Source organism: Bombyx mori, chromosome 26, assembly GCF_030269925.1.
Source record: "Bombyx mori chromosome 26, ASM3026992v2".
Lineage (NCBI taxonomy): Eukaryota > Metazoa > Arthropoda > Insecta > Lepidoptera > Bombycidae > Bombyx > Bombyx mori.
The window spans coordinates 6,004,795-6,018,740 of record NC_085132.1 but is presented as its reverse complement, the minus strand read 5'-3'; the positions used below and the strand labels follow the sequence as shown (position 1 = coordinate 6,018,740).

Sequence of the window (13,946 nt, the reverse complement as noted above, 5' to 3'; positions counted from 1 at the left end):
TTTTTATTACATGATGTTATTCTTTCACCGTGGAAGTCAATCGTGAACATTTGTTGAGTACGTACTTATATGTAGTTAATATATAGAATAGTTAGATACGTTAATATGTAGAAATGTAGCGCAACTAATTAACACAAAAACAATGAATGTCTTATAAAATACTTTTCCTCCACTGTATGTTAAATATATACAGTGTAGGTTCACAATAATATGTTATTCGTGTTTTGTGTGGGTTAATTATGCTAGTAGAACTAGAGTAAATACGCAATATCATGCTTAGCATGTAGATAATTAAATGTATTTAATGGCGAAATTAAGCGTTTGAGATGTTTGGTGGTAGGACCTCTTGTGAGTCCGCGCGGGTAGGTACCACCGCCCTGCCTATTATTGGTGGTAGAACCTCTTGTGAGTCCGCGCGGGTAGGTACCACCGCCCTGCCTATTTCTGCCGTGAAGCAGTAATGCGTTTCGGTTTGAAGGGTGGGGCAGCCGTTGTAACTATACTGAGATCTTAGAACTTATATCTCAAGGTGGGTGGCGCATTTACGTCGTAGATGTCCATGGGCTCCAGTAACCACTTAACATCAGGTGGGCTGTGAGCTCGTCCACCCATCTAAGCAATAAAAAAAAAAGTGGTGTTGGCGAAGAATGCTCCGCATACCGTGGACCGCCAAGAGAACAAACAAATCTGTCCTCCAGCAACTTCGTATAGAAACGAGACTGTCGACGATTTGCTACCAGAAGGTTCTTGGTTACTTTGGTCATATTGCTCGGCGGCCACCAGACAACCTTGAAAGATTGATTGTGGTGGGCAAGGCAGAAGGGAAAAGACCCGCCGGCCGGCCACTAAACCGTTGGTCGGATCAGATAACTGCGCTCACTGGACTCTCTGTTGCGAACGCCCTGAAAGAAGCCGAAAACTGAAGCAAATGGAAGCTGAGGGTACAAAGAGCCACGAAGGGCTTTCAAGGACACGACCTTCAGCAATGAAGTATTCGATTAAGAAGAAGAATGGCGAAATTTATCTTAATTTTTAGAACATATTGATGCAAATCAAAATATTGGTTTTCGCATTATAATTTTGCTTTGGCATAATTAAATCATGATTTAAAAAAAATGGTTGGATCGATCAAGCCATGTTTGTCGAGTTCCTGGGCCACACAGTTGATGCTGATGGTAAGTCGTATTGTAGCTTGTAAGCCTACATGGATGGGTACCTTCACGATTCCGATTCGATAGTAGATTCATTGGCGAAGCAGCTACTCTTGATTTATTAGGTGTTCTCCGGAGGCGTTCGGGCACCTGTTAGCAAATCCCAACCCTCCTGGCTGAGCCTTGCTCGCCCACTTGCCCTGATGAAACTGGAAAGTTGGACTGGTGTCCACCAGTAATCCTTCAATTATAAAAAAAAGGATGGGTACCACCACCCGCGTAATCCCGCTACGAAGCAGTAATGCGTTCTGATTTGAAGGGTGGGGCAGCTGCTGTACTATAGCGCTGAGTCCTAGAGCGTATGCCGTCATTTACGCTACTGATGTCTATGGGCTCTTATAACAACGTAACACAAGATTCGTTCGTCAGCTCGTTCTCACGTCAAAACATGGATGTAAAATTGCTTAATGGCAACTAGTAGGGGACACGCTTTAAGACGAAGAAGTGTAATTATAATTTGCCTTGTCCAACTGCCGCTTATTAGTTCAATGTCACATTCAATAGCTAGTGGTGTGAACTGGGCCGGGTGTAATGTAACAGTGCTATCTATCTGATCTGGCGTATCATAGAATAGAAACAAAGAGAGATCTATTAATGCATAATGTTAATTAACGCAAATTACTATGCATAGCATTAGCAGAATAATAATTGATACAATTTATAGAATCAATTTTTTACTGGCGCCTTGGGAGTCCGCACTGTTAGATACCACCGCCCTGCCTATTTCTGCCGTGAAGCAGTAATACGTTCGATTTGAAGGGTGGGGCAGCCGTTGTTCTGTAAAAACGGATACCTTAGAACTCATGTCTCTAGATAGGTGGCGGCATTAACGTGGTTTATGTCTACGGGTTCTGTTGACTATTTAATACCACTTGGGCCATGAAGTCTTCCACCCATCTGAGCAATAAAAAAACCCATCTTTTTTTCCTAAATGGATGAGTCTGCTTTTATAAATAGTTGTATAAATAGTGAAAGCAGCCTAAGGAGATCATGGCGTGAATGACACCATGCATATCGAAACATCTAAGTTTCTATCCATTGAAATATTGACTGTTACTTGTTTTAGGCATTATGCTTATTATCCTTGTGTCTTTTATTGATTGACATTTCAATCATAGATTACACACTTAATACACAAAAAATCAGCAAAGAAAGAAACAGAGAAGTACAAATGTCTGTTGTTTTTCTAAAAGTTATGTAAGCTTTAGTATCATATTAGATAGATTTAATTCGTACGAATCTATATATATAAAAATGAATTGCTGTTCGTTAGTCTCACTAAAACTCAAGAACGGCTGGACCGATTTGGTTAATTTTGGTCTTAAATTATTTGTGGAGGTCCAGAGAAGGTTTAAAAAATAGATAAATATGAAAATGCTCGGTATTGAATAAAAAAAACAATTTTGTTTTCCCTTTAATGTGTTCCCCGCCGGACGGATTCCTTTTGTTTGTTTTAAGTTTATTTTATACAAAAGTTTAGGTCTTTTATTTGTCGATTGAGGCACTACGAAGTCTGCCAGGGTCAGCTAGTCTTAGATACAAAATAGGTGATTGATATCAATCGACATAGTCAGATGCATGTTCATGTCTATACCGTTATTTGCGCATACTCTATGTCTTATTCGATTTCGTGTTAACCAGAATTGTACACATTCAAATCGGTTACACTTTAATCCGAACTAAGTTCAATATAGAAGTGTCGTCTATTTTCTCAAACTTGAATTCACACAGTGGATGAGGCATTCGGTTGGCAAAATATAAACAATTCTGAACGTAAAATCCGTTTCGATCTACGCAGAAATATAGTTATCGGCTTTTTAAAAATAAGATGGAGCCTAAAGTTGTTTCATCATCATCGTGGTACCTACCCGTGCGGGCATTTAGTTACCCTTCCACCAGTTATAACGCGAACTGAATGAAATACGTACTTAACAAATGTTCACGACTGAGTTCCACGGTGAAGGAATAACATCGTGTAATAAAAATCAAACCCACAAAATTATAATTTGCGTAATTACTGGTGGTAGCACCTCTTGTGAGTCCGCACGGGTAGATACCACCGCCCTGCTTATTTCTACCGCGAAGCAGTAATGTGTTTTGGTTTGAAGGGTGGGGCAGCCGTTGTAACTATACTGAGACCTTAGATCTTATGTCTCAAGGTGGGTGGCGCATTTACGTCGTAGATGTTCATGGGCTTTGGTGACCACTTAACACTTTTGAAGTCGTCGTGGCCTAGCGGATAAGACGTCCGGTGCATTCGTGTTGAGCGATGCAACGGTGTTCGAATCTCAGGCGGGTACCAATTTTTCTAATGAAATACGTACTCAACAAATGTTCACGATTGACTTCCACGGTGAAGGAATAACATCGTGTAATTAAAATGAAACCCGCAAAATTATACTTTGCGTAATTACTGGTGGTAGGACCTCTTGTAAGTCCGCACGGGTGGGTACCACCCTGCCTATTTCTGCCGTGAAGCAGTAATGCTCCAGTAACCGCTTAGCACCAGGTGGGCCGTGAGCTCGTCCACCCGCCTAAGCAATCAAAATAAAATTATAGTTCAGTTTCGTTTACACATCAAAGATGGCAAGTTTTTACTTAACTCCATTTAATTGTAAAACATTGGTGAATCCAAACCCATCTTCATCGTAGTCAATCAAAGATAATGTGAGTGAAATTCGTTGAAATGACTCGTGAACCAACGCCGTATCGTACGTACCATTATTAAATACTAGCTGAGTCCCGCGATTTTACCCGCGGCTATTGTCGTACTGCGGGTGACGCCGCGGGGCAAAGTTAGTCTAAGAAAAGTAGCCCAATATTATCAGCTACCTATTAGTGAAAGTCCCGTCAAAATCGGTCCAGCCGTTCCAGAGATTATCTGGAACAAACAGACAGAATTAAAAAAAATATGCTTTTGGTATATGTACTGTGTACACTTACGCATTACGCATTAGTAAAAAGTGGTTATTTTATTATTACAAACAGACACTCCAATTTCATTTATTTGTATAGATAGCACAATCAATGTTAGTTCACTCAGATAAATGAGGCGTGAACACATACATAGCTCATGAGCGAGGCACATCTATAAATAATGTTTTTCTACATTGAAATTTAAAACTTTCAACAAATCAAGGTATAAATTAGAAGTATGTATACAACAATGGGAATACGAAGCTCTGATGTTAACTTTGACTGACTCTGTGATAAAGTAGTTAGCGCTCCTGACTACTAACACTAGCCCTAGCAAGAGCAGTGCTTCGCAGAATCTACCACCGGATCGGAATTGCGATCAACTGAGAAGATCCGGCAAGATACTCAGTGGGCTGCGTCTATGGGTTAGTTCACTCGTCGAACTCTTTGTAGTGTGCAGCTCGCCTAACCTTATATTTGTAACTGCACACACTAAATTATGACAGTATTACACGAATTGTCGACTTGAACAGTTTTTTTTTTTTTTATTGCTTTTATGGGTGGACGACCTCACAGCACACCTGGTGTTAAGTGGTTACTGGAGTCCATAGACAGCTACAACGTAAATGCGCCACTCACCTTGAGATACAAGTTCTAAGGTCTTAAGTATAGTTACAACGGTTGCCCCACCCTTCAAACCGAAACGCATTACTGCTTCACGGCAGAAATAGGCAGGGTGGTGGTACCCACCCGCGCGGACTCACAAGAGGTCCTACCACCAGTAAAAAAGTTCTCTTTTATTTTGCTTATATCACTCCAATACATGGCGACCCTTAGCCAGCAGTTAAAATTTTGCAACATACGTAAAATACGAGAGTAGCTGAATAAATTATGAACAAATACAATTATGAAGAATATAAGTTTGTGAAGACGAAAAATAAGAGTAAAGAATATTTTCAAATTACAGAAGATCGATTTGGATAAAGCGATGAAAACAATATAAGAACACAGAAAAAGGTGTTGCTGCCGGGAGCCGGGAGAATGTTCAAGCCTTATGATGAGAGGATATCGACGCTTGAAAGGCAAACATGACTAAGCGACAATAACTGCTTTGTACATAAATGATAGGCAATAACCATATTCGATGCGCAAAAAATATATATTTCTAGGTCTGTTAAAATCATTTCAATCCTAGAGCTACGATTCGTTAAAATAAATTTTGTTTTCAGGTATTTCAACTTTAAATTACTCTACTGTAAAGTTCACGCATTGTCGCTTAGTCACGTTTGCCTTTCAAGCGTCGATATGAAGGGCGCCGGGAGATAATCATCGGAATCGACGAGTCCGACAAGGACGGTGACCGGTGCTTGAGGGTCCTAAAAGCACCTAAAGTGAATCCGGGGATCCGACAAGACATGTTTCGGGCGACGACCGCTTTTCGTTGCCCCGTTGCGGTCGGATTATTAATTAGCGGATGTCGTAACGTAATTTAGAAATTGTATAAAATCACTGAAACTCCTCAGAAACAGGCTCCTTCGGGAGACGTGTAAACTTAATCGTGAAAATGAAAGGTTTCGTGAAAAGTTAATTTGTTTTTTTCCTAAAAATACCGAGTCACTTCATTTAAGCGCTTTCAATAAAAATCCGATAGTCATTTGCCTTAAATTACTTGTGATTTACGATGTGCATGCTTTAGCAGCTCGTGTTTTCCAGTTATTTTACTTCTTTCTGAACTATTAGAGAGTAATTTGCTTGCTTTATATAAAACTAGTTGCACCCGCGGCATCGTCCGCAACAAAATGCAATTTAATATTATAACATAAAAGCCATAAGACAACGCAGAAAGTTAACTAAGAGAATTTTAGATGAACATACATACATTAAATTTTATATATTATGTATAGAGTTTATGTCAATTCGACCTATGGTTCAAAAGATTTGGGTCGAATTACTGGCGGTAGGTCGTCTTGTGAGTCCGCATGGGTAGGTACCACCAACCTGCCTATTTCTGCCGTAAAGCAGTAATGCGTTTTGGTTTGAAGAGCGGAGTAGCCGTTGTAGTTACTGTAAAACTGAGACTTAAAACACATGTCTCAAGATGGGTGGCGGCATTTACGTTGTAGTGGTTTATGGGCTCCAGTAACCACTTAACACCAGGTGGGCTGTGAGCCCAAATCTATACTAATTTATAATTCTACAGTGGTTTGTACGGATGTTCCGTTATAACTACTGAACCGTGCATCCGATTAACTTGAAACTTGGTATCCATGTAGAAAATACATGCACTTAATGGATAGGCTAATATTTATATGAGTGTTGGACTCCCTACACCAGTTGTGGGGGCGTTAATGATAAGAATCTTTGTGGGGGTGAGAAATAATAATGTTAATTTGAAATGCCCAGCGACGCGGATGGGTACAGCTAGTACGCTTATATAATACTTACAGAACGTGCTATTCTAGGCTAATACACTTAACATTTACATGTACATAGTTTCTAAATATTGCTAACTTTGACATATTAGGGTGATGGGAGAGATGTGCTCCGCACTAAACGCTTCACTCTCTCCCCTTTGCCTTTTCATGGGTTCTGTCTCATGCGAGGTTCGGACGCGGGATGTTGAGCGACAGGAGGTTTTATTCAGTTCGACTCCGACATGCCCCGCCTTCCATCCCCAGGGGAGGGCGGAAGTCCGGCGATTTCCTACTGACCAAAAAAAAAAAAAAACTTTGACATATTAGCATGATATTTCATTACCCAGATTAATGTTACAAGTGTTGTTTTAATCACTAAAACAGCGAACTCATTCAATGAGTTTCAATAGTGACACAAACACCCGGCTAGTTGTCGCGGCACTAAAATTACAGAGCAAGTAACAAACTAGGCTCCCACTGAAACCTCACGTTTCGTCTAACTTCCCTCGTAAATAAATTAGAAGACAAACGATCACCCAGTCCGCTTCTTCTCTTAATATACGCGTATTATGAATTCACGACGGACGCACCTGTGAAAATGGAGCTCGCATCCCGGGGATATTAACAACAAATAATTAATTAGTTGTAGTTATCCTGTCGTTAAATTGTTTTTTTTTCTTTTCTTTAAAGCTTAAATGGGTGGACGAGCTCATAGCCCACCTGGTGTTAAGTGGTTACTGGAGCCCATAGACATTTACGACGTAAATGCGCCACCCACCTTGAGATATAAGTTCTAAAGAAGTTAAGTTCCAAAAAAGAACTCTGGAAACGCACTGTGGATGACCGCAGTGGCTCCAGGTAGTATGGATGAACTCTACTCCGGTGGCGGGCGGTGCGATGGTAAAAACGAGATTTTTACTTATACATGATGTTTAATATCAAACGACTTCCTTGAAATGGGGTTTGCAATCAGCGTTATGCAGCGGCTGTTCCTCTAGTATTGCTGACGTCTACGTTGGCCGGTGTGCCTATGAAGTCGTCTGCCTATGAAGGCTGTGAAAAAACTTAAATAGCAGCTACGAGTAATTCAGAACATAAAAAATGCTTCACTTTTTCCCGGGATCGAGTTGCTTGTAAATAAATTACCAGGGTATTTGTAGATCGATTGCTAGTTAAAACGGTTCGTACCGGTGAACAAACACCCTCTAGTTTTTTACAGAAGTGATACCCGGTATTTCCCGGGTCATGTAATTTACTAAAATAAATAATAGTTAAAAAAAACTAACATAATACGCTTTTGTAGAAAATCCAACTAAATAATAGAAAATAAATTTTAATAAATTTGCATTAAAAATAGTGTTTTATTGTAAAAAAGGGTGGAGTGCTTTTCAGGATATTATCAAAATAACCCTTGTACTCATATCTGTTCATAAAATATTTATAACTACTGCTACCATGCACCTCACGCTTTTTTACAATAAAATCATTTTTTCTTACACTATTTTTAATTCAAATTTATTAAAATTTATTTTCTAGTTTTTAGTTGGATTTTCTATAAAAGCGTATTTTGTTAGTTTTTAAACTATTGTTTATTTTTCATTTTTTAGTTCAATTTCCATTTTTTTTATTTTTTATTTTTAATATTGAATTGTCATCGGTCCTTAATAAGTATACCAAATTGCGAGTTAATCCGACGTTTTGAAGGGGGTCAAAATCATCTTCAAAGATTCCGTTACAAACATACATACTAACTAACATACATACGTCTGAACCTAATAAAAGCGTATTAAAATACCTTATATCCTGCTTGTTTAATTATGTTACTAACTCTCTTGAGCGAAATCAATTAGAATACTTTTTCATTCAATTCAGCCACGAACAATCAACATTCAAAGATCCAGGCTTATAGTATACTATATTTTTTTAAATTTTTATTATTTAGTGAGCCTAATATAACATTTTTGTTTAAAAATTTACAACATTAGACGTTATTATACGTTTTTCTTAATATATTTTAGATAAATAAAAGTTATTCTAATTTCGAACGATTTATTATTATTATTCAAATATAATATAATACATAAATATTTAAGATAGGTTCACTAATAACTTCCACGATGAAGGAACTATACGATATAATAAAAAACATGTACTATTTAACTAGCGTCACTACTATATCGGTGGTAGCGTATTATGAACCAGCATTTGAGATCAGTCATTTTTGGCGCGAGACAGTGATGGTTCAACAATATTTAAATAATATACAGTTAAGACTTTTTTTATTGCTTAGATGGTGGCCGAACTCAGGGCCCCATCTGGTGTTAAATGGTTACTGGAGCCCATAGACATCTACAACGTAATTGCCGCCACCTTGAAATAATAGTTCTAAGGTCTCAGTTTTTATAGTACTACTGCCGCCCCGCCTTTCAAACCGAAAAGCAACCACTTCTACTGCTGCTACTATTGGTACCTATCGACGGGGGCTCACGAGACGCCTCACTGTATTGTTCGACCTCATTATTCGACGACTTCGGCCTCATGTTTCCAAGTGAGTAGCGGCATTTACGTTCAGTTGTCTATAATCACTAAACATCATTCGGTTCGTAAGAACATTAACTTCAAAAGCCATTAAACCACACTAAATTCTTTTTACAAACTTTCAAGAGAATACATCTACGCTATAATGTAGATGAAAGATTATGACTTGGAATTATTACACTGGATGTCTCGTGTATAATAATTTTAAATTGAAAACCTTAATAAGGTTTCTGAAACAAAATAACAACAGATCACATTGTTTACTTGGTACCTAGTCATGGCAACAAAGAATATCATTATATTATAATTTAATTTAATGTCCTAATTTAGTGCAAGGTAGAGGGGGAAGAGGTCGACCGAAGAAGACATGGATGGAGTGTGTAAATGACGATATGAAAGAGAGGGGTGATTGTTGAGATGACGGCTAATAGAAGAGAATTGAATAGAAAAATTATCTGTGCCGACCCCACTTAATAGGATAAGGTGGAGAAAAAGAAGAAGAATTTCCTAATTTCTAAATCGAAATCGCTAGTCAATTTATGTTGTATTTCTGTGGCCTACGTCTCTCGGTACCATTGTACTTTTAAACATATAACATGTCTCGTTAAACTCAAATTCGAACATACTCATCCATAATTCAAACTAAAATTTCTGCTCAAAGTAATCAGGCGTCGATGACCTTTCAATTTTAACATCCATCGTTCCTATGGGATCTGTTTGAGAATTCTCGCAGTTATCCGAATCGCTTGAGCTACTGGAACTATCCGAACCGGACTGGGCCTCTGCGGTCAGTCTCTGAGCGCTTTCGGCGTTCGCAAACTCTTTTAGTTCGGCGTTAAGAAATAAATTAGCTAATTCCAATTTCATATCGGTTTGAGTTCGAGACGAGAAGGTCTTGAACGTTTCCGCGTAACTCATAAACAGATAATCAACGGCATCATATTTTTTTTCTTTTTTGTTAACTAAATAATTTAGAATTTTGTCCACGTCGTCTTCAGCCTTGCGCTTGGTCAGTCTCGATTCATTTTGATAATTCATATCGGACGGGCTTTGCGATTCTTGGGATGTGTGCGCTTCGGGTTTTGGTGAGTGCCAAGCTGCCTCACCGGGCGAATCTTCGGTTTGTAGCTGCGTTAAAGCCTTTTGATTATTCTGATTCGCCTTGGAGTTTCTTGTCACGTTGTGACTGTCCAAAAAAACTAATTGCGATCTCCATATGTAGTCGTTTATCTTTTTACCGTTGAAGGCGCTATCCTTAACCTGTTTTTTGTATTTTATATACCCATCTCTTATCGTTTTCCATTTTAATTTCACGGTATCGCCTGAAATAAAGATTGTCTGTTAAATTAAAATTTTAAACATACGCGTCTTTTAAATTACTGCACTAGTTCAGAGTATTAGGATACGATAAACGTGACTCACGATCTGAACCGTAAATCAAGTAAACCTATAAACACAAGCGTATGTAAAATCTTTCTTATTTTTGACGAGGTCTACATCACCTCGCTCGCCACTCGCCATTATTAAGACGTAACTAAGAACATTAAACCAGCCGCCTTTGGGGGTTGCAGGGCGCATTGAGAGCCTCCATACCCATATCCATCTTGCCTATTTTTGCAGTGAAGTAATCACACTTATCCTTTTGCAAAGTAGCCAAACCGTTACCAATTAATCTTTGACCTCTTGTCTCAAGGTCAGCGCTACCATTATTAACATTATGTTTCCCAAAGTAATTAAGATCAGCCCTAATGTCTCAGGATAAGAGGCGTCATTTTGTGCTTCGATAATAATAATAAGTTAACACCCGTCTGTCCGATCCGCCGATAACAATATCCACAACGCCACAGATCAGGGCTTTGTTTGTAAATAAGCTATTTTAAACTAAAACAGTTTGTGTTCATATACTATAATTGAATGCCAGCAACAAAATGATTTGAATAAACCAATAATTAAATCGGTTTTTTATTGCTTAGATGGTTGGACGAGCTCACAGCCCACCTGGTGTTAAGTGATTACTGGAGCCCATAGACATCTACAACGTAAATGCGCTACCCACCTAGAGATATAAGTTCTAAGGTCTCAGCATAGTTACGACGGCTGCCCCACCCTTCAAACCGAAACGCATTTCTGCTTCACGGCAGAAATAGGCGGGGTGGTGGTACCTACCTGTGCGGACTGACAAGAAGTCCTGCCACCAGTAAAAAATGTAAAATTACATAATTTAATTTTCAATGTTTTAATACTATTCGCAATTTTTTTTAATAACGCATATACGTGAACATACCTACGCTTCTGATGTTAAGTGGATAAAATAGTCTATAGACATCAATCACATCATGAATACCACTACACTCCTTGACTCATGATAACGAAGTTCCAATTGTACGTACCCGTGCGGGCTTAGGTACAATAAGCTCTAACAAATTTAAAAAAGTTGTAATAATAAAAATAGTTTTCGTGTTTAATCAAGTATTCAATTTTACAACAAAAACGGGAGGAGGTATCCTCCTTTCAAAAAACAGCACGGTTTTAAATATTAACTTATACATGCGGTATACGCGGGTAACGGAATGATAATAAATATATTGTTCTGTATACCTTTCCTTATCAACAAAAACGTTCGAGGTCAATAACGATATTGACGCGTCTATAACTTACATGTTTGATGTAATTCCTTCGCGATGGCTTCCCACACGGCCGTTTTGAGTGCGATGTTTTTGTAATCCTTATGTTTTATATCGTATAAGTACACGTGGTCTTTGACGCATTCGATTAAGCGTCCCACGTCCATTGTGGCGTAGATCGCGTCACGCGCGACGAGTTCCCGTCCCGCTCTCTATGTATGAACTGTTCTAGAAATGTTTGTGCCCGCGCGTCGCTGCCCCGCCACGCCGCGCCGCGCCCCACTGGGTTCAGCCGCACGTCGACCTCGCCCGTTTAGATAAAGCTGTACATTCATTAACTAACATGTACGACAACGTATTAATTCGGAATATTATCCTTTTTCTTTTGATATGTTGTTTATTTATTATATGTATGTGAGTATGTATTTGAATGTAAATTGTGTTATGGGGTGCAATAAAGTGTATTATCTCTCTCTCTCTCTCTCTCTCTCTCTCTCTCTCTTTCTTTCGCTCTCTTTAATCGTGTTTTTTAAGTTCTGCACTAAATTTATCGTAAGTCATATTGTTTTGGTTTTTCCGTCCTGCAAATTTTCTAATAACCTGATCATCATACCAGAGTCAGTCGCAGAGTTCAAGGTTTGAAATTTTAGCTGGTGTATTGAACTAAGCAGTGATGCTTTACGACCATTTAGACGTCAAAAGGAAAACACAACTTCTGCAACTATAGAATACACATACTTGGTTTAAAATCGAAAGGAGTTCGAATGTGCATCGACCTCTTTAGTCTGGTGTTTTTTTTTATTGAATTCGCTTGTGTCAAGTTGGAGCATATTATAAGGGTCATAATATAGATGCGATACAATCTCACCGATAGTTTAATTTAATTTCCAAATATTTATATGTGTTAGATTACTTTACTTTTTGGCGGGAACGCGAGGAGTGATGTTGTGTGATTTGTTTTATTTTGTCTGTTTAGTGTTTCTTCAGGTTTAAATGTGTAATAACGGTGGTTTATTAACTGTTTAATATCTGTGAAAGTGCACAAATTTGGTAAAATGAAACAAAGCCGCTGAACGTAACTTTTCGGGATCTTCCAAAAAGTCCACTGAAAAAATCTCCGTAAATTACCACCATTTTTTGAGATTATATTTCATCCCATATCATCTCATCTCATTTCATTTAATTTCATACCAGTTGATTAATGTCTCAAATTAATCATCTTCATTTCATTTTATTTTACTCGATATTATCATTTTTCATAAAAATAAGAATATAAATTAAAATAAGACTTGAGTTAAAGGTCTAAGTTACCAGGTCATAAAATCTCTTAAAAAATAATAATGTTCGATTTGCATTGGCTTATTTTGAAGTTTAATAAGCGGCTACCTATCTGAAGGGTTTGACAAATTCGTATAAAAATCAATTAGGAACGAGGGTCGAGAATCGAGATAGCTGGCGAGTTTTATATAGTACGTATAAGTGTAGTTATATATATTTAGTGTATGTAGCGTATAATATAAACAGCATAGGCTGAACGATCTAGTCTCCAACCTGATGCAAAGTGGTCATCAAAGCCCATAGACTTTACAATTCAACCTCGAGAAATGAGGTCGATACCTCAATTAAATTGCATGATGATTGCTCGGCCCATCAAACCGAATAACATCTCTGATTAAGTCAGTAAACAAGATATAGTTAAAAAAATTAATAGTTAAAGTGAAAATTATCAAATTTATTTTTTAAATCGCCATTTTGATAAAATTAATATCATTTATAAGAACGGAAGTTAAAATAATATAGACCTATATTCTAGAGGGATAGTAGATAGATAGTATGTAATAATGGGCATATTATGAACACTAAAGGTCAAGTCGGTTCAATGCCTAGTATTTGTCACATACGAAAGTACTAGAAAAATTACGCATTCATTGCACTCAAGCACCGTAACATTGTTTTTTTTTTTCGTTAAAGGTCTTCAGTACAAATCGTAATCTCTGGATTTCCCAATACTATGATAGGCCAAAAATTACCAGTGGCTCTGATATTGATTACAAATATAACACATATGTACCGTATATATATTCATATGCTCGTAGTAAAAAGGGGTTATTTCAATATTGCAAACAGACACTCCAATTTTATTTATTTGTATAGATGTATAGATTGTACATTACATGAATAAATCGTGCAATGAAAGCATGCGATGCATTTTTTTTAACTTATCAAAGATAACGAAAATATCG

The 13,946-nt window shown here is 37.9% G+C and overlaps 1 protein-coding gene across 1 annotated transcript; it reads right to left on the bottom strand.

Annotated features, from left to right (window-relative positions):
* Nucleotides 1-8,570: 8,570 nt before the first annotated feature.
* Nucleotides 8,571-12,169, bottom strand: LOC101736872 (uncharacterized). The gene is made up of 2 exons (XM_004922012.5): nucleotides 11,738-12,169; nucleotides 8,571-10,401 (listed from the first exon to the last, which is right to left on the bottom strand). The coding sequence occupies exons 1-2, from the start codon at nucleotides 11,868-11,870 to the stop codon at nucleotides 9,722-9,724; spliced, it is 813 nt and encodes a 270-aa protein (XP_004922069.2). The 5' UTR covers nucleotides 11,871-12,169; the 3' UTR covers nucleotides 8,571-9,721.
* Nucleotides 12,170-13,946: the final 1,777 nt, after the last annotated feature.

Coding starts and splice junctions, on each gene's coding strand:
- LOC101736872 (XM_004922012.5), bottom strand. CDS start 11,870: ATGGACGTGGGACGCTTAATCGAATGCGTCAAAGACCACGTGTACTTA. Junction 10,402..11,737: donor GAAGGAATTACATCAAACAT/GTAAGTTATAGA, acceptor TCTTTATTTCAG/GCGATACCGTGAAATTAAAA.